At 49.1% G+C, this 18,314-nt stretch overlaps 7 protein-coding genes across 7 annotated transcripts; 6 read left to right on the top strand and 1 right to left on the bottom strand.

Annotated features, from left to right (window-relative positions):
- Window positions 1–621: 621 nt before the first annotated feature.
- On the top strand, window positions 622–3,811 carry BDV37DRAFT_237071 (SH3 domain protein). Its single transcript, XM_032080678.1, has 2 exons — window positions 622–719; window positions 925–3,811. Exons 1-2 carry the CDS (start codon window positions 654–656, stop codon window positions 3,655–3,657), a joined length of 2,799 nt encoding a protein of 932 aa, XP_031946579.1. The 5' UTR covers window positions 622–653; the 3' UTR covers window positions 3,658–3,811.
- Window positions 3,812–4,107: 296 nt separating this feature from the next.
- On the top strand, window positions 4,108–5,677 carry BDV37DRAFT_237069 (uncharacterized protein). The gene is made up of 2 exons (XM_032080677.1): window positions 4,108–4,157; window positions 4,237–5,677. Exons 1-2 carry the CDS (start codon window positions 4,124–4,126, stop codon window positions 5,556–5,558), a joined length of 1,356 nt encoding a protein of 451 aa, XP_031946578.1. The 5' UTR covers window positions 4,108–4,123; the 3' UTR covers window positions 5,559–5,677.
- A 990-nt stretch (window positions 5,678–6,667) lies between these two features.
- BDV37DRAFT_237068 (LOG family protein) lies at window positions 6,668–7,797 on the top strand. The gene is made up of 2 exons (XM_032080676.1): window positions 6,668–6,779; window positions 6,893–7,797. Exons 1-2 carry the CDS (start codon window positions 6,745–6,747, stop codon window positions 7,563–7,565), a joined length of 708 nt encoding a protein of 235 aa, XP_031946577.1. The 5' UTR covers window positions 6,668–6,744; the 3' UTR covers window positions 7,566–7,797.
- A 367-nt stretch (window positions 7,798–8,164) lies between these two features.
- On the top strand, window positions 8,165–9,030 carry BDV37DRAFT_293853 (uncharacterized protein; the record flags this gene model as incomplete). Its single annotated transcript, XM_032089512.1, has 2 exons — window positions 8,165–8,450; window positions 8,522–9,030. 2 exons carry the CDS (start codon window positions 8,165–8,167, stop codon window positions 9,028–9,030), a joined length of 795 nt encoding a protein of 264 aa, XP_031946576.1.
- A 278-nt stretch (window positions 9,031–9,308) lies between these two features.
- On the bottom strand, window positions 9,309–10,441 carry BDV37DRAFT_237065 (EXPERA domain-containing protein). Its single transcript, XM_032080675.1, has one exon. The coding sequence runs from the start codon at window positions 10,236–10,238 to the stop codon at window positions 9,501–9,503; it is 738 nt and encodes a 245-aa protein (XP_031946575.1). The 5' UTR covers window positions 10,239–10,441; the 3' UTR covers window positions 9,309–9,500.
- Window positions 10,442–11,581: 1,140 nt separating this feature from the next.
- BDV37DRAFT_267967 (uncharacterized protein) lies at window positions 11,582–15,023 on the top strand (the record flags this gene model as incomplete). The annotated part of the gene is made up of 6 exons (XM_032084098.1): window positions 11,582–12,012; window positions 12,066–12,783; window positions 12,845–13,057; window positions 13,108–13,468; window positions 13,538–14,758; window positions 14,962–15,023. 6 exons carry the CDS (start codon window positions 11,582–11,584, stop codon window positions 15,021–15,023), a joined length of 3,006 nt encoding a protein of 1,001 aa, XP_031946574.1.
- A 1,266-nt stretch (window positions 15,024–16,289) lies between these two features.
- Window positions 16,290–17,344, top strand: BDV37DRAFT_110240 (uncharacterized protein). Its single transcript, XM_032078364.1, has one exon. It carries the CDS (start codon window positions 16,542–16,544, stop codon window positions 17,088–17,090), a length of 549 nt encoding a protein of 182 aa, XP_031946573.1. The 5' UTR covers window positions 16,290–16,541; the 3' UTR covers window positions 17,091–17,344.
- Window positions 17,345–18,314: the final 970 nt, after the last annotated feature.

Below are 18,314 nucleotides of genomic sequence, written 5' to 3'. Positions count from 1 at the left end.
TTGGAGATGAAAGGGTCTCTTCCGAGATCAACTTGAAAATACAAGCCCAAAGCTCCCTAGCTTAAGTGTATATGACTGATAAAGAACGTGATATATTGAGAAACAGGACCCAGCTTACTACGACCAAACCCACAATCACACTGTAGGCAATTTTCATAGTAGTAGAAGTACCCTATATTTTCAGGTCTTTTGCGACAAGAGAGCGCATGTAGCCCCCTATCAGCTCTTGGCGTACATAGTTCACAGGTGGTTCAGCACTCATGAGCGTTCCGAAGGCAGACACACAGAGCCTTCCAAGACCTGAAGGACGGGTGGGTCTGCTTGCTCCTAGTAGTAGTTACTAGTATCTCTTCTAGAGTATGCATGCATGATCACGTGATTACTTTACGGTTGATTGTATCGTCATGTATGCTAACCTAAAGGCAGTCCTTCCTACAGGAAAGACGAGAGCGAGATAACGATAAGCCGTTGTTAGTAGTTATGGCTCTTCAGAACCTGAAGCTAAGTGGAACCACTAGTGGTCCATTTTTAACTCGAGCCGAAAAGGCCGATCCCGTGGGACAATCAGCCTTAGGAGTAACCCAACCAAACCTCCGGCTGTTTACTCCGTCCCTCATACAACTCGCTTCTGTCGACGTTGGCTTCATCTCCCAATGTCAAATGAATCACCTACCGGAGGTCCTGCTTTAGGGGACCTTGAAAAAGAACTGGTCTGCTCGGTATGTGCTTTCTAGCCATTTCTTCTTTCCTCACTTTCTGTGGCTCGATTTTCGATTAGGCTGAAGACGTGGGGAGCCCCAGTCATCGCTCGCCTGCTGTCATCAACTCCTCTTTGTGTAGATCGGATATTTTGGAATAATAAATAATATAAATAACCGAAGATATAGTCGCTGTGTACTGTTGCTGACCGCCCATTCTACTTAGATCTGCACAGAACTGCTCTACCAACCCCTCACCCTCCTTGACTGTCTCCATACTTTCTGCGGCTCTTGCCTGAAAGAATGGTTCTCTGTCCAAGCTTCACGCCACCGGCCATGCTCTTCCCCTCGATTCACTTGCCCATCATGCCGTGCCGTCGTTCGCGAAACAAGACCGAATGCCACAGTGACTACGTTGTTGGACATGGTACTCACTGCGAACCCCGATCGTGCTCGGCCTCAGGCGGAGAAGGAGGAGATCGCGCAAAGATATAAACCTGGCCAATCTGTCTTCCCTACTGCTGCTTCGCCGGAGAACAGCACTGCCGAGTCGGACGATGATGATCGAAGGTTAATAGAAGAGGTCCGTGAACTGAGTCTGCGTGAGAGTGGGCCGCGAACAAGGGAGCATCGATCGGGACGATCATCGAGAACTCGTCGAGGTGAAAGTGCTGATGGCGATAGGCGAAGGGAAGATGGTCGATCTCGACAGCAACGAGAAGAGGAGCGCGCTACGCGACATCACTCTCGGACCGCATTGTCCGATCCTACAGAACGCACGAGACAGATAGAACACCAGTCAAGTCTTCGATCGTTGCTGAGCTTGTCGGATACCGAAACCATGCAAGAAGAGATCCTGCGTCAAATTCTGGAAGAAGGGTTGTTGGATGATATCGATATGGACAATCTGGGTCCCGCGCAGGAAGAAGAGCTTAGTGAACGCATTGCCGATGCTTATAGACGGAGGCATAGACTGCGTTCGCGATCACAACAGAGGAATGGTACGCAGGAAGAGGGGCATGCCTCAAATCGCCCTCGCGCACGATCGCAATCAGTGCAGAGATCCCATCCTGCTTCTGGTTCTCGAGGTTCACCAGCGCATCCTCCGGTGTCAAGGCCGTATTTACTCGAACCTCTTGTACAACGCCCCGGTAGCTCTGGCCATCAGCGACGTTTATCTGATCAAGGTGGCCGTCGAAGAGTATCGCCTATTCCTGTTAGCTCTGCTTCATCCTCGGAGGTCAACCTGAGGCCTGCAGCAAGATCGTCTAGCGACATGATTGCTGACCGCCCTCGGGGCTCCCAGGTTGCCCGGGTCAGAGCGGCTGATTCAGCTCCACGCACACGTCGAGCGACGGCCTCCGAGCAATCTATTCCTAATATATGGGTGGCAGGTAGTAATGATCGAGAGCTACGGCGACAAAGACCAGCCAGACAGTCTATCGACTCTCCCTCATCAGTTTCTTCAGTGGTTCGCAGCCCTCGAACTGCTTCTTTCGCGGCACGCTCCGAACAGAACCTTGCAAACTCGCCTACAGCTACTTCTCTCACGCCCGAGATCAATAGTCCTGCCAGGCCAGAAGGACGCTCGAGGCCCTCATCCTCCAGATCTAACGCTTCTCAAGCGACAACCTATTATATTGAACCGTCTATCTCGTGCGATCGATGTCAAAGGACAAATATCCAGTATGAACTTCACAAAAAGTGCCGGTTATGCAAGGATGGTGACTACCATGTATGCCTACGGTGCTACCGGCTTGGGCTTGGCTGTCTAGACTGGCCTGGTTTTGGTGTATCAGCAAAGGCAGATCTCGACAGAATCCATGCTTCTTCTAATGGTCTTGCCACACCTTCACAAGAATCGCAGCATATCCTCTTGTCTCTAAAGTATAACCGGCCGTCCGACGCAGCCCGTCGAGCCACACGAGATGGAAGAGAGGCTACCAATGAGCACCCTGCCCGGCGATTACAAACCGGGCTCTTCTGCGACATATGTCAGTCATCAGCAGATACGTGCTTCTGGAAATGCAACCAGTGCAACGAGGGCGACTGGGGTTTCTGTAACAAATGTGTCAATGAAGGAAAGTGCTGTACGCATGCCCTTCTACCAATATGCCGTGTTACGCCAGATAGCCCCTTGACTCCCGCGACACCAGCCGTTCCAGGTGATATAGCGAACGGTTCGGCTGCTCCTCTTGCTGGAGCGGAAACACTGAAAGTACTTTCTTTCTCCACAAATTGTGACATTTGCGCCAACCAAATTCCGCCTTCGACTCTTCGTTTCCACTGCCTGCAATGCAACGAAGGTGATTATGATATTTGTGCAAACTGCTACCTTAAGCTGGTGGCCACGGCAAAGATCCGTAAAGATAATGGACACAACGGCTGGCGGCGCTGCTTGAAAGGCCATCGGATGGTGGTGGTTGGATTTGAAGATCATGAAGAGGGCCAGAAGCGGGTCATCGTTCGTGACTTGGTGGGCGGTCGTGCTTTGAAAGACGAACACCTTCAACCTTCCTCCCCTCCGGCTTCTCCCTCTTTAACACGCGGCTCTGTGGCAAGCTCTGGCGTTGTTCCATCCCCTGAGCTCGGTACTGGCGACTGGAGTTGGAAAGAGGGAGCGGAACGGCGCAAAAAAGCATCCCGCATCCGTCCCCCATGGTCTAGTACCATCGGTGACCGTACTAACTCATACTCTGAACCTTCCACGCCCACTACCCCCACACAGAATGCATCATCTTCACGTCGCTTCCCTCCTGATGGCGGCGTTGGCCTCGTTGTTCACGCGCTATGGCCATGGTATCCTGAGGATGGTGTCAAAGACGAGCTGATGTTTCCACGTGGCGCGGAGATTACTGAGGCCGAGAATATCAATGATGATTGGTATTGGGGGTGTTATGCAGGATCAACTGGGTTGTTTCCAGGGACACATGTCTTTATTGTTGGGGAGATCGCCTAGTCCCTTTAACAAACATCTAACTACCTTGATGAAAGCAATGACGACTTACGATTGATGTATACATAGATGATGACGTCGGGATGATCTGATGGATGGCATGTACGTACTGCATCACTATACGGAATATTAGTGGTGGACTTGTACTAGGTTGCTGCCTGTGTCATGGTATTAACAAATCACAAGTTGTCCAGGAATTAAAGTAGTGGTAGATGCATGTAGGCAGATGCAGATGCACCTCCAGTCGACCTTCTGGAAACTCTAGAAATATCTAATATGCCTTGTCTCCGCCTCAGCCCCACTAGCCCAGCCTTACTGCGCCACACTTGTGCCTGCCTTTTGAAGTATGGATGACGAACGGGTGGAAGCGCCCGCTTGGCGTCATTGTCGTATATAATCTTCCGTAGTCTCTCACCGTCTGGAATACAGACAACCCCACTGCAATTATTGAAGCCTTGAACTCTTAATCATGTCGTATAATCCGCCATATCCTCCACCAAATCGTACGTATCTATATCGCACTAATATGATCTCTTCGAGATGTTCTTGATTGGCTAACCCTCGTCCTTTTCATCTAAACAGAACCTCCGTATCACGGTGCCCCTCAGGGTTTTCCGCAACCTCCGTACCCCCAGCAGCCCGGTTACGGTGGCCCCCCTCCTCCAGGTCAATATAATCGGCCGCCTCCTGCACATCCGGGTCAGTATGATCGACCTCCGGTAGCACCTCCGGGCCAGCCAGGATATCCTCCGCACGGACACCCCCCACCAGGCCCCGGATACCACACGTCGCCCCCATCTCACTCCCCATATGGAGCGCCCCCACAACAGTTCCCTCCCCATGGCGGTGCAGGATATCCGCCCCCGGGGCCATATGGTGGTGGTCCAGTAGGTGGCTACCCATCGCAACATCCACAACAACCCTTCCACAGCCCTCCACCGGCCCAGCCATCCCCGGGCTACATCCCCGGCCAAATTGCCCCAGGTGATTTTAACCGCGAAGCCGATGGGCTCCGTAAGGCAATGAAAGGCTTTGGAACAGATGAAAAATCACTCATTCAGATACTGTCGAAAGTCGACGCGCCTCAGATGGCCGCCATCCGCCAGACCTATGCCAACTATATTCGTCGCGATTTGTACAAAGATGTCAAGTCCGAAACGGGTGGCTACTTCCGCGACGGCTTGCTTGCTGTCATTGATGGTCCGCTGATGCACGACGTGACTTCCGCGCGTGAAGCGGTCAAGGGAATAGGCACGAAGGAATGGTTGCTGAACGACGTCCTAGTGAGTCGGTCGAATGCGGATCTGAAAGCTATCAAAGCCGCATATGAACGCACATACAGCCGTTCTCTCGAAAAAGACGTCCAAAGTGATCTGTCATTTGAAACACAAAATCTCTTCGGAATGATCCTTCGCGCAGACCGCCATGAGGAATCGTTCCCAATTGACCCACGTACCATTGAGGAAGAAACAAAATCTCTGCACTCCGCCACTGCTGCTCGTATGCGGAATAATGTTCAGGAAGTTTGCGGTATCTTCGCCCGGTCGTCGGACAACGAACTCCGCGCGATTAACCAGGCATTCAGCGCCCGTTACAATACCTCGCTAGAGAAGCACATCGACAAGGAATTCTCGGGTCATATGAAAGACGCTCTGCTTCAGATGCTGCGTGGCGCATTGGATCCAGCCATGCGGGATGCCGAGTTATTGGAAGAATGCATGAAAGGCATGGGCACTAAGGACGTCAAATTGGTGAGCCGCGTTGTTAGGCTACACTGGAATAGAGCGCATAAGGACCAGGTGAAGCGCGCTTACCGCCATCGTTATGGAAAGGATCTGATTGAGCGAGTTCGCGGCGAGACAAGCAGTGATTACCAAAGATTGATGGTTGCTCTACTGGAGTAGACCCTTTCGCTTTATGATTGTATGATTTCACGGTATGTTGGGTACGGCAGAGGTCATGACATGGGCTGGGCGGCTTTCTGTTTCTTTCATATGCGTCAACCTTTTATTTTATTTTATTTTATTTTTTTTTTTTTTTTCTTATTAGTGTAACTCTCAAGTGATACCACCAGATGCATGTTTTCAATATCTTGGGCGGCTTGCTCGGTTATCACTATACTAGAATTAGTTTACTGAGGTATAATCTTCTGATGCGTTTTCGATAAATATGTATATGTTGCCCTTCTAAGAATTTCGCTTCAATCTTTAGACATCTTAGAGTGATCAAGTTACCAAATAGCCCGAAGATCACTAGGTGGTATTTTGTCTTTTAGCTAATCTACCTTGTTCGCCCGATACCTACGCTCGAACAGAGCTTCTAATTGGCCTTCTCTACTTTTCCTTACGTTAAAGCCCCATTTGAATGCATGTCCCTAAGCCCGAATGGACAGGGGGGCGATCAACATCCTCGGAATGTCCAACAGCAGCTGTGATTACTGATCGGAAAATGAACCTTTGACCCAATTTTGCAATAAAGATTAATCAACAGAACTATAAAATTGTTGCCTACATATCCCCTCTTGATACTTTAATTTTCTTACGTCAAGGAATCAGAATATAAAAAAGGCGGTATTGTAACTTTAATGAATAGCCAAACAACATCCGGGGAACTTGACCATATTCTAACTTTATGTATATATAGTTCAAATCAAATAGCCTGTTAAGGAATCCTAGCCAGTCTATTCTGAGAAGAATCAAATACTACCGTTACATATCATAATACACGGGCATCATGTGCTGTCATGGCTTAACGATGCATAACACCAGGAGCTGTCCAAGTGGAGTGTATACCACAGACGCTCGAGAAGCCTAGCGGGTGTGGAAAGCTACTCGCAATTGGATAGTATAATCGGAGTTGAAATAAGATTACGCGCTCATTCTTTACTGAAAACTAGCTTGACATTCCAGCTCCAGTTTTAGTTAGCGTCCGATATTTCCGAGTGGATCCATAGGGATGAGTCACTAGCAGATATTGTACAGGTTGCTTTTGCCATATGTACACCTTTCTTTCTCTTAAATATTGACACCTGCTATATACCTGTATATTCACGTACCATCTACCCCCATCGTCTTCCAAGTGCCGTTTAAAATGACTCAAGATAAACCAGCCGTCGTCTGCGTCTTGTGAGTCGATCATTTTTGCCACCCTCCTGCACCGCGATGATCGGTGAATTGCTTCAATAAGGGACAACAAAACGGCCTATAATGAGTACGGCTAACTAGTAACCAATATCCAGCTGCGGCGCAACAGCAGGAAAAGACCCAGTACACCTGGAAGCAGCCCGGGCTCTAGCCTACGAATTCCACAAAAACAATGTCCAGCTCGTATACGGCGGCGGCACCGCAGGACTAATGGGCGAGATCGCAAAGACACTAGTCTCCCTATCTGGTCCAAAAGCTGTGCACGGTGTAATCCCCCGTGCACTTGTCAAAGTATCTGCGAAGAACGGCAGCGAGAAGACCTCTGCAGCGGCGGGAGGCAAAACAGCTGAGCGAGTCGTCTCCGAATCCTTGGACGGAGATGAAATCCCCGAGTCAGAATACGGGGTTACGACTATCGTCCCGGATATGCATACGCGCAAGCGGCTGATGGCGACCAAGGTTATGGAGGGTGGACCTGGATCTGGGTTTGTCACGCTGGCTGGTGGGTTTGGGACGATTGAGGAGGTTATGGAGATGACGACGTGGAATCAGTTGGGTATTCATCGTGTTGGAGTCGTGTTGTTGAATATCAATGGCTACTGGGATGGATTGCTCGCGTGGGTGCGCAATGCGGTCAAGGAGGGGTTTATCAGCGCTGAGAATGGGTCGATTTTGGCTGAGGCGGTTGATGTAAAGGAGGTGTGGCCTAAGCTGTTGGAGTATCGGTGTAGCTCTGGTCGGTTTCAGTTGAACTGGGGTGAGGAGTGAACATACCTTGTAGATTAAGGTAGATGGAAAATTACTAGAACTATGGATTTGTATATAGCGGGCTCTGCCGATATGCCCCCAGATTGGTCCGTCGAGCGCCTCTCCATAGCGGCACCGTCTTCTGGCCCTTGTAAAGCTTGAGACGCGTTCTTGGGAGACAGTCGCCATTATCGACCACGTGAAAACGTAACACTACCGCTTTAGTGGCCTTAAAGCAGAAAGCAGCTAATTCATTCTTGTTGGTGATACTGGTGGATCTTTTGAGTGAAAGTAGGCCGTAGCTAATTTCCCAAAGAGGCAATACCCGCGAGGCTATATTAAGCTTAAACACCGGAGATAAGGTATCCCCGCAACATGGACAGTAGGATTTAATATACATTCGACCCTTTGCTAGGCGAACAATATCTCTCCAAAACCCGGTGTTTCCGATTCAGATGTTCAGCTTTAAGGAATACCCCAGGGCATCTCCAGTGCGTCAGGTATTCCTAGAGCTTAAGATGGATATATAAACCCCAGACGACACCCTCCAGGACCTTGCAATTCAGCTAGTATCCACGATTTTCCTACTTGAATAAGCCTCATAACTTCGTACTTCCACAATGGCATCTAAGATTGTCCTAGTAACCGGAGCCAACAACGGCATCGGCTATGAAACAGTCAAAGCTCTACTCCAATCCACAAAAGCAACCTACCACATCTTCCTGGGTAGTCGGTCCATCGAAAAGGGCAACAAGGCGCTGGAGGCCCTCAAGGCCGAAGTGCCCGATACGAAAAGCAGCGTTGAACTCCTCCAACTTGACCTAACTGACGATGTATCCATTGAGTCAGCCTATGACACAGTGCGCAATAAACGTGACCACATTGATACCCTCGTGAACAATGCCGGTAAGTGACTTCTTTCGCCATTAATATCAACAAAGACGCCCATAACGAAAGCCTGGTATTAATTAACCCAGGCGCCAGCTTCGACGGCGAGCTGCAAGCTGGCCGGGTCTCGCTTCGCGAGTGCTTCACCAAAGCATACGATGTCAATGTAGCCGGTACACATGTCTTGACCTACACCTTCATGCCCTTACTTCTGAAGTCAGCCGACCCGCGATTAGTCTTCGTGGCGGGTCTGTCTCATATCACCCAGGCTGCTGAATCATACTTCCCGACACCGCCGCTGCCCGCGGGTTGGCCGAAGAAAGTTGATTTCGAGACCATTGGGTATCGGTGTAGCAAGACGGCTTTGAATATGCTGATGTTGGATTGGAATCATAAACTCAAGGCGGATGGGGTGAAGGTCTGGGGTGCTGAGCCGGGATTTCTGGCGACGGGCTTGGGAGGTGTGACTGAGAAGGTTAAAGAGATGGGGGGCGGACATCCTAGTATTGGGGGTGTTTTTATTAAGGATGTTGTGGAAGGAGTTAGGGATAGTGATGTTGGGAAGTTGGTGCAGAAGAATGGGCTTTCGGCTTGGTGAGTGGTTGAGTGTGGAATGGTTGTTTGAGATTGCCAAAGTAGTTGTATGTCTTGGTCTTCTTTTCTTTTTCTTGATTATTTATATGCCAAGCTTGAAGTTCGCAAAGAGTAGAGCTCCAAAAGGCGAGGTGTTTTCATCATAAGATGTGGACATAGCATCTATATCCTGTTACTACTCTCCTCACCTAATTATTCACTTGCCTATAGAATATCCTGTCGGTTAAAATAGCAAAGATATTATGGCAGTAGAGACTACGAAGTTCACTGACCAAGATCGAGATTAGCTCCAAGTTTGGTTCATCTCACACAGCTAAGAGTAGAAAGCTCATTATACAGGGATATCGTCATGACCATTTGGGGAAAGAATTTGGAAAGCATAAGCGTCATTGCGTATGCGTCAATGACTCTGTAACGCTAAAAACCAGTTTTATTAACCAGCACCTGCTGAACCAATCTATAATATGCTCTTCATTATTTGCTCTTTCGAGCTTCAGCTGCACCTTCAGCCTTAGTAAAGGCGGTGTGCAGTTCCTTGGTAGCCTCCCACAACACCCACAGAGGAACCCACACCCACAGGGTATTGAAAAAGAACAGGTAGAACCACAGGTATACAGGGTTACTTGTCTCCAACTGCGAGCTACCCGTAAGCCATTCAGGCGCAAAGGTCATGAACCCGCCGTATAGCTCAGCGGTCGCCAGAGCGGGCGCCACCAGCCACAGCTTCGCCTTCGCAGAACCTTTTGCCGTGGCACTCGTCCGGCTGCTAGAAGCCTTCCACAGAAGATAACAGACATACAGCGCTGCAGGGCCTCCAAGAAAAACGGTCAACAATTCGAGGGAAATCACGTTGGCATCGGCGGCCGCCCAGCGGAAATCGGCCTTCGCGTATTCTTGCCACAGTCGCGAGCTGGGACGAGTTCCGTATGCGGCTCCATATACACGGTCCTTCTGATCGAGGAAGTAGGGCGGACGGTTGAAGCCGGCGGGGAGAGATGTGTAGCTGAAGAAGCACTCGTAGAGGAATGAGCCTTCGATGAAGATGTGGGTGAGGGCGTCATAGGCGTGCCAGAAGAAGAGGATCCGGTTTCGCATGTGAGTGGAAGGGATTAACGACCGGCCAAGGATGTAGGCGGCTGGCATGAAGGAAAGGGCAAATGCGATGCAAAGACATGTCGCGACATCCAGGGTGAAAGGTGCCACGGTCGACATGTTGGATGTCTGTTGTTCGATCTGGGCTTTTCTTTTTTACGCTCTACCACCAATATGAGCCCCAGGTAGGAAGACTTTGATTGTATGAGAAGAAAATACCAGGAGTAAAGTCAGGTTTCTGTCATGGAGATGTCAGCGGGTTAACGCTGGAGATGTTGTGATCCCTATCGCGTGGTCTGGATGAACTGGATGCTGGGCCCCCTGAAACTGGAAGAATGATCGACACGGTGGCGTTTGCCTGAGGCAGCCGCGGAGTCCGAGGAGTTGCGGACCCACCTTCCGCGATCTTGTTTATACTACCTTTTAGTCTCTAGCTTTCTTAAGTAGTATAGCGCTATGGCTTCATTTATGAGAGGGCCATATCCGTTGCCTAATGAAACACTTCGGGTTCCTTTATATTATTCCATTTATCAGGTCACACACCCACCCAGAGAGCCGAGCGCTCAATAGTGCGACCACCAATGGATCATCTCGACGGCAAACAATGAATGACACCCCCGCATAAACTTCCTCCACAGCCGCAAGGCTTTGGGCACAAGGAGGATCTCAGTCTGATTGGACCAAACACGAGGGAATGGCTTGGATCTCTCTCCATGTGAGCCAGCCTCTCCAGATTCTTGTTCACTCTCGAGTTGCGGATCTATAATACTTCACTCAACTTGGCCTGCCGCATCTGGAAGATATGAAGTGAAAAAGGAAGTCTAGACCGACTCCCCAATACTCTCAGTCACGCATCCAGTAACTACAAGAGCTGTTGTCTTTGTTCGTTCTGACAGAAAGACTTCAAAGAAAACTCCCCCTGTGGGGTCGACTCGCCTCTAACACCCAGTCATTGGCTCCGGTTCTCTCTATGAGAAACCTAAATCTTTTGGCTCCGATGAGCCACAAGGAGTAACGGTGCACCTTGAGGAGTTCTTCTTCTCCAGTTCTACTATTTCATGCCTTGCTGCGCCTCTGCGAAACCGACCTTGGTACCCTTTCGCTGTGTCCTCCTGGGCGTTCGCGCCTGATAATACTCAGCAGTATCCTGCGTCTCCCACCAGAAGTCAGGTCAGATAAGTTCTGATCTGGTCCATCTTCCCCATTGAGCGGGCCAGTCTTCGTAGTTTTTATTTGAAGGGCACCCATTGTACTAAGTTTTACGCTTATCTACCCTACAAGCCTTTTTTTATTATTGTCCCATCTTTCCACATCATTCAAATTCCGTCCTTCCGAGCCAGGGATGGATTTCTGGGAAATTTCTCTGTCTATTAAACTGTACACATGCTGATTTATTGCTATCTACAACCCACACTATTGTCGCTTCCGTGCATTGGACCTCGCTAAACAAACAGACCGCCACCATGGCCGCTCTCCCTGATTCGAACGCGGCCGATATTCTCGCACTCACAAAGCTGTCGTGGGATCTTTACCATAACTGCTATCTTATTACTAACGACGCCCCCGAAGTCTTTAAGCAGCTCGTGAATGAGCTAGCCTCTCTGCAAGGTGTTCTTCGAGCTCTCCGAGATGACGTAAACTCCAATACGTCCTTCTTCGACGACCTAGAGGAGGGTCGCAGAAATACTTTACAGCGATGTTTAGACGCCTGCCTCAAGACCTTACAGCAGTTGAAGGATTTAATCACCAAGTACAGGAATTTGGGAGTAGGTGATGGTAAACAATTTTGGCAGAGAGTCAAATTGATCGCACAGCGAGGACAGATAGATGATTTAAAATCTAGGATCATGGTCCATACCTGCAACCTTAGCTTATGTATGAGCTCGGTTGGCAAGTAAGTATAACAGATAGTTGTTGTTTTTCGTGTGTGTCTGCTTACGGGTATAGTTCAACTTTGACAAGAATTGAGAGATCAATGGTGGATGCTTTAGAACAGAAAAGCTTCCCTTGCACCCCGGAAACGCTTTCGCGTGGGCAGCGTGTCCTGAGAACCCCACCAATACCGGGAGATGATGAGCTTCAGCTTGAGGAGTCATTGCGTATTGAGCCACTGCGTATTAGTCCGAAAAATGTTCCCATGAGGGCAAATAGCCTGCCAACTGCTGAGATCCATGCTCGTTTCTCTACTTCGGAATCGATTCTTTCTGGCGGGTCTGAGTGGTCAGCAACCACAGCAAATACTACCTCTCCGTCAATCAATGACCCACTGAAGCGTTCCATGTCCCACAATTATGTCGTTAGACGCACTGGTTCATGTGCATCAGAGTCGAGGCATCTAAGAATGCCTAGCTCTGAGAGTGAGCAGCTCAACATCCACCCAGCATTGCGAGAAGAGCCCTCTTCGGATGATCGCACTGAGTCCCCAGGATCTGAGCTGGATAATACAGCCGTCACAAGTGCTGTCGCAACTGCTATGCATCAGCTTCAGCAAGTACAAATCCGTGAAAGTATCCTTCGACCGTTGCGATATGAACCGCGCGATAAACTCCACCAACCTGATCCCCAGCTTATGAGAATCTTTGATGCCTTGGTGCAGGATGAGTTGAGGATCAAACGCCTCAACACAAGTGATTGGCTACGAGTCGCAGTATGGTGGCTATTGAAGGTGTGTTGAATCCCTCTCTTATCCTACAAAACAAACGGACGACATTTAGTAAAGTTTAAAGGCTCGATCAACTCTTGCCAGTTCGGATAGGCCGAGCCTCGTCGGCCCTCGAGGCAGTGTGACTCCACCAACAGGGTCCTGGGCCCCAGGCGATCAAGCCTATGTTGATCTTCTCAAGGCATCATATATCTTATATGACATTGTTTTGACTGACCCAAGCTCTCACGCCATTCTGACCCATGAAAACCGAAAGTTGATCTCCGATTTATCGGAGGTAAGTCATGTTGGGGTTCGTTTGAATATCGTAATCTGATCGTTCAGTAGGGGATCAAAGACGAGTTTGCGCATTTTATCTCATTGGATGTCCCCGAATGTTCTATCATGCAGTCCCAAAACCTCGATATTTGGGAACCTTTGCAGCCGGAAGAAGCAGCCGAGAAGGGCAGTGACTCAATCATCGGTTTGAACAATGTGCGTTGGGCTACTGTTGACCTAGAAGACGCGGGAGATGAAGAAGAAAGGGTTTTCTACCGAGCGTTCGTGAACGCTGGCATTGGTAGCAAAAAGCTCCGTATGCGAACAAAAGGCGCTCCGTACATGCTCCTTTTGTCTGCAAGAGAGGGGGAAAGCGAGCCGAAGATCACGATCTGCAATCAGAGTGGTACGCTTTGTTTGCAGCGAGACTGTAAGTGAATTGACGCAGCAATACTGCAAGCTCTATCGAACCAACCCATACTGATAACTCACTGGCCAGTTCTACCCGAAGATCTGGGCCAAATGATACGAGTTTGGCAAGCAACTGTCTCTGGTTACCCTGGCATGAGAATTTCGGAACCTATCGTGCTACGATTCGATACCAAAAGTGTATCTGTCTCTTTCCAACACACGTGTGACTTGCAGTATTTCATAAATCTGCCAAAGGCATACTTTGACGCCGTATGGCAACGAGAGCCAGTGGACTCCGATCAGTTCTCTGAGACTGTGCTATTTAGGAGCTCGGTCGAAAAGTTTGAACAGCTGAAGGCGCCCACTATGAGAGCTATGAATCCCCAGGTAATTCGCAAATCGTGTGAAGTGCGCATTCTAGAGAGGTCTTATGGAGAGGCATGGCAGTCTGTCCGGCGCATGGTCATTAGCTCCTGGGTAGCCGAGCAGGCACCGAGATGCATTGAGTTATTTATGCCCATGAGTCGTGTCCAGGTCTCCCGCGGTGAAGAGTCTGGACAGGTTTTGGTGAAATGGTCAGACACGTGCCAAGAAAGGTCAACCAAAACGGACGGCAATTACCATCCTTTGTATTCCTATGTGTACGATGACAATAGCCCCAATATCGGGCTCGGATTACATTTCCGGTCCCAGAAGCAAGTGGAAGATTTTGAAAAGGCCATTCTAAGCATGTGTTCTCAGTCAAGCTTTTCTTGGGATCAGCCTAGCAGCTCTGGCTACGTCTATGATGTTGTAGATCCGACAGCGGACCAAAAGCAGTATAAGGCCATTCTGCTCATCCAGTCTCGTTTGACCTGGAAATACTGCAGCCTCTACTACGTCTACCGAGACACAGACTATGACTATGACCACACAACCCTACGTGTCCGGTTTCCGCGCCTATTCTACACCGATTATATCTCGTCGCATGTTGACAAGTTGTACCCAGCTGACCGTCCAGTATCATTCTCCCATTGCGAGAAGAAGGTCGGAAATATGATAGCAGAATTCGACGAGGAACCGCTACTGCGTAGCTTTATGAGCTCGCTAGCCAACGGGTACGAACTTCTGTACTCACGACGCGCTGCTTCCCTAGTGACCAAAGGTAAAAGTCTTTTCGGAACCAGAAAGTCAAGCAAAGGTGAAACGCAAGTACAGCTATGGCGAAAAGGGGCGTCTATTCAGATGTCGTCACGGTGGGATGAACATATCACCGACAAATGGCTGACCGTCTCCGTTATGCCGGGTACACTACAGCAGACCAAAGATAGCACGCGAGTCGACTTTTCAACGCTTCAATATTCCAGGGGATCATTCCTTAATATGGCAGGTATCCTCGCCGTGGCTCCGAAAGACCCTAATATGGCCCGACGGGGTGGTCAAATCGCGATAAACTTTGCTACTGCTAAAGGTATCGTCTACGAAAATGACTTGGTTAGTGTGTTTATGTGTAGCTAACAGTGATGCTTTTAGACCGACATGATTTTGTTTCAGCTTTGGAAGGTGACTCTGTTCCTCCTGCATACGGAGTATGACTATTTTGGGCTGGCATATGGTGTGGCGTTGGTTTGGACGTTCAAGTTTGTCTGTATATGTATGCTGGTTGTATTATATGTTGGGACGATGGTATTTTTCGCATCGTACATCAACTGACCACGATTTGCAATGAAGATGTATCACGAGCCACATAGACAGTATCTGATTGTAGCTATCTTTTTAAAGTAAATAAGACAAGAAGGAGAAAAATAATCGATACGTAGTCCAAAGGTATGCGCCATAAAAAAAAAAAAAGAATTGTCACGCCCTGGATCGAACCGGGAACCATCTCGGTATTCGCGTGAATTGCCTTTTGTGGAACGCTCTTTCTCTTGCTAAGGAACTGGGGGTATCCAAGTTCTTAGGTGCCCCAATGAAGAATTTCCGACTACAGACGTTAAGGAGATACACACGATACTTGTATGATTGTACGATCAAGGAGTTTCAGCCTCGAGACTACTGATTCCTACCAGGTCCGTCCATGTAGTGCGATCTGATTTTGTTTTTTTTTTTTTTTTTTTCTCGACCATACCAAAATCGGCGGTCAATACTAGTAGTCAGAGGATCGGCTGTTGATCGTTGGAAAAATGCCTACTATTGCTAACTGTGTATTGCGTAAGTATCTGAGAATGACGTAGTACACATACTTGATCGCAGTCATTTCCAGTACCAACTTATATTTGAGATGTAACACTGCAGCAGTTGGATGAGGGGCAATGACAGCCGCTCGTGCCAGAAGATGGTCTCTGGGAGACTTGTGATGGAGTCGAGAGACTGCACATCACCCGCTGACTGTTAACCCCACTCCACTCACCGTCTGGGGGGAATGGAACTGCCGCATAGAGTCCGGTGGGACACCAGATATAATATTGAAGCTTGAGAGAAGCGATAAGAGCAGATTGCAGAAAGCTCTCTTGAAGAATGTAAGCCCGATCGCATAAAAAAAAAGCTATTGTATGTACTACAAGCCCTAGCTTTGTTCCTGCCGAGTAAGCTGCAACATTTCCCGCCATTATTCGTCACTAGTCAACAGCTTTTATCCGCCACTGCGTCCCGCGATGACTCAATTCAGGGCGTTTTCATACGCGTTCCGTGTGATCGGTCGGACTAGTTCGAACTATGAGTCTTCAAGCCCCGGATCTTCAGTCGCCGGACGAGTCACCCGGGCGATCGTATACTACACCCTTTGACGCGTGCGCCTTGCACGTGCGGGCCTCATGACCAAACCAATAGAGGCGGAGCTGCTTTATAATCCTCACTGCCTACGCACTTTTGTAACCACTATTGAGATGTGTCCATTGCGCTATGAATAGACGTTGCGAGATTTGGGACTTTCGTTGAGGAGGGTTCTCAACACCGGACTTTCTTTTTTCGAAAGTACCCATCAGCGTTTTGGTTCTGCCTGGGCGTGGCTATTATTTCCTTTCTTCTCTTCGCTAGCCTACCTATAAATTTGACCTTCTTTCCTAGTGGAATTGGTTCTTTCTGCAAGTTTTCATTAGCGTTGCGTTGTTGGCATGCCTCATTTACTCCACCACAGAAGACGCCATTCCTGGCCCTACTGCGGACCAGGACCCCGTCGTAACGCCCCTCTTGTGCGAGTTGCAGAACAGAAGACTCAACTCGAACAACAGTTTCTCACTCCGCTTATCTCCGGTGACTATCTTGAAGATGATGCTGCGTCCGCTGGGATCGTTCCTCCCAAGACCACCCGCCCCCATTATCGTATCTGGCCCCATTCGAAGACCACAGTCGAACACTCCAACCCTACCACCGGGTACAGCTATGGCTCTGGATCATTGCGCCGCATGATCCGGCCGCCGTTGGATAAGGCTCGGTCACTTTTCGTCCTGCCCACCACGACCACTGCCGGCCAGAACGTGGTGGTTTCATACTGGGTGCCGCAGCAACACTCTGTGCAGAAGGCTGCCCCTGATAGAGGCCGGGAACTTTCTAGCCTGCCTAAACATTTGGCGGTTCATAGAAACCATCGCCGGTGTCACTCAGAGCAGCCGCGGTCTTGGAGGCGGCCGAGTGCGAGTTTGTGGACGCTTACGGAGGAGTGATTTCCATTTTTTTTTTTTTTCTTCATGATCTTTTGTGTTTGTGAGCTCCTGTTCTGTAGTTTGCTTTTGTAACCATCATTATCATGCTTGTGGTTGGTAGTCTGATTTCCGTGTTTACTGATTCTCGCGGGTTGAAAGGGGAGGGAGTCATCTGCATTGCATTAGAGGCAGCATAATGGGGAGGCGTTCGAACTGCTTTTGAGTCAGATAATGGATGAGATGAAAAGATAGAAAGGAAAAAAAATGAGACGAATCGAGAATCTCAATTATACAAATCCATAGTTCACCCTAATTAAGTACTTGAGATCAGCCGTTTATTCCAGCACATAGTAAAGCTACCGGATCTAACTTTACCCCAGACTTACCGTTAGGGTACCCATGGTGTTGCCCTACCACCGGACCTATCATAATCGACCAAGCATCCTGGCATACTCCGTACCGAAGAGGAAGGACACGCCCGAGGCCATTCGGACTAGCACGGAACGAACGTGCCGATGACTGCCTCTTGGCAAACGGGGCGCGCCAATCATGATGTCATTGGGTAAAGATAGAGCCTCCAGTGGAACGAAGAATGTTCCGATATCCGGGCGGAATGCAGTGGTCAAGGTTGCATTGGTCAAACTATTTGGAGAAGTGCGATGCGGGTCTGGATCGCTATCTCCGCGGGATGCTATGTTTGGGATCAAAATTAGAAGTCGATAATGTTAGGTGGTTTCCACAGGCCCATACCGCGGTATGTAGTCAGCCGTAATGGGAAGCCGACCATGGATTCTGGTCAGTTTTCAGCCCTAAAACCAGACCATGAAGTAATGTAATTTCCTGTCATCATCTTGTTGACGCGGTAGCCAGTGAGAATGTGCTCTGTTTGAATTTAGTCCGGGTGGGGGCCAAGACGAATGACTTGGCTTTCGTGTCTTCTCGAAGTACGCTAGAAACTAGTTCTGGGCCGGGCGTTGTCTTAGCCCGGAATGCATCAGCTGAACATGCGTCTCGTTTCTGTCAAAGTGAGGGGTTCTCTTTCCTTCTTCTGACTGATCTTCTGCCCACAGTCATGAAAGGAAGGGGAAAAGGCAGCTGTGCGACGGATGGGGACAGATTGTCTTGAACCACGACAATTCGTATTCGGGATGGGAAGGAAGCCAGTATGATCAGGCAGACTCATTTCCATTGTAGGGAGTTGGGAGTGACTATGGGAAGGGTGAGTCTTCCAGGCAGAAGCGGTGA

Source organism: Aspergillus pseudonomiae (genome assembly GCF_009193645.1).
Source record: "Aspergillus pseudonomiae strain CBS 119388 unplaced genomic scaffold BDV37scaffold_3, whole genome shotgun sequence".
NCBI lineage: Eukaryota > Fungi > Ascomycota > Eurotiomycetes > Eurotiales > Aspergillaceae > Aspergillus > Aspergillus pseudonomiae.
The sequence above is the reverse complement of the archived record's forward strand: the minus strand, read 5'-3'. Positions and strand labels throughout refer to the sequence as shown.